We start from the raw sequence: 1,603 nt of genomic DNA on the forward strand, positions 1-1,603 counted from the left end.
TTTTCCGTTAGTCTTCTTGTATTACTGGATTTTTTAAAGTATCCTTTTATCCTGTTTTGCGTATTATCATATTTTAATGTATCCTTGCCATGGATCTTCTCGAGTTCTTTCTCGAGAATCCGTATTATCATATTTTAATGATCCTTGCCATGGATCTTCTCGAGTTCTTTCTCGAGATGTTAATGTTATAGTATTCAAGTATTGTGAAATTTTTGATGGATTTTGCGAATTTAGTTGCACGAATAAACTTTTTCGTATTGGTGGACTGTTACAAACGTTGACAAAATGTTTTCCGAATAATTTGTTACTTTTTGATTCACTCAAATCTTTCATGAAATTTCGAGATTGTTTTATAGCATTAGCATGTTTTTTAGGAAACTGCCGTTGCAGTTCACTTCCGGTTAAATTTAATTCTCGTTTTTTGTATGTTGAACTTGTCGAATTTGCTAAATCTGTTTCCTGAAATAATTTCATTCCAGATTTTCCATCTTAATATTACTGGCAACCAAATAACAAAAATGAAGTTAGCTGTAAAATTTAGATATCCTGGACTATTTAAATACAGTTTTTGAATGAATAAACTTACATTATCATATTTATATTATCATACGAGCCTATCTATATACGTGATAACAACAAACTGAGCCTAGTATTAATGGTTCAGTAAAGTAAGGCTAATTAAACATATCAAAAATAACTTGTCATCCTTTTTAATTCCTATCAATTTCAATAATTGAGATTATTTTTTCCTCAAAAATTTATCAAATGTTTGTAAGAATTTTTTTTTCCTGATCTGATGACATCAAAGAATAGTGTTAAATTAATCTTTAATCTTCGTTTATTATATTAAATCTAATTTGAGTATGCTTAATGCTTTAATCGCTTATTTATTTATTTTCATTTTTAAATAATATCTTAATTTTGTACTTACAGTATCCTTTCTGAACATTATTTTAGATGCCATTGTTTTAGCCAACTTGCTACAATGTGATCGATTAGCACGATCCGGAAGCTTAATCATTCCGCATTGTTTTATTTTTCTTTCTGGAGTTTGCGGATGAAATTTAATTTCTTCTGCAAATCTGTTATTGCTTGATTTTAGTTTTATTCGTAATTGAAATATTTCCTTCCGGATTACGTATTTACGGATTACGTAAGTCTTTCTTCAAACTGTTTATATAACTCTTGATGATAATATATCTCTCTCCCTCTCTCCCTCTCTCCCTCTCTCTCTCCCTCTTTCCCTTTCTTTAGTTTTAGTATTATTTATTTCATCTATCACCCGTTCAATATACATCTCCTAGGAAAGCCGCCTACCGTCCTTCATTTACGCAAATCCGCGCGTACTTCCGGTTCTAATCCTTGCAACACATACCGCATTGAAATGATGAAAGCGAATTTGCATGTCGTGCTAATATTATGCAAAATATTAAATAGAGAGTGATCAAATATCCTGTGATGACCAGGATGGCAATAAAATAGACAATTTTACGTGTTGCATTAATTTCAAAGCCACCTGAAAATTGTTATTTATTTCAATTAAAGCCACCTGAAAATTGTTATTTCAATTAAAGCCACCTGAAAATTGTTGTTTATTTCAATT

The 1,603-nt window shown here is 30.3% G+C and overlaps 1 protein-coding gene across 1 annotated transcript; it reads right to left on the bottom strand.

Moving 5' to 3' along the window:
- Positions 1-66: 66 nt before the first annotated feature.
- LOAG_15418 (hypothetical protein) lies at positions 67-1,021 on the bottom strand (the record flags this gene model as incomplete). The annotated part of the gene is made up of 2 exons (XM_003150909.2): positions 67-459; positions 932-1,021. The coding sequence occupies 2 exons, from the start codon at positions 1,019-1,021 to the stop codon at positions 67-69; spliced, it is 483 nt and encodes a 160-aa protein (XP_003150957.2).
- Positions 1,022-1,603: the final 582 nt, after the last annotated feature.

The sequence above is a fragment of the Loa loa genome, assembly GCF_000183805.2.
Source record: "Loa loa unplaced genomic scaffold supercont3.290, whole genome shotgun sequence".
Classification (NCBI taxonomy): Eukaryota; Metazoa; Nematoda; class Chromadorea; order Rhabditida; family Onchocercidae; genus Loa; species Loa loa.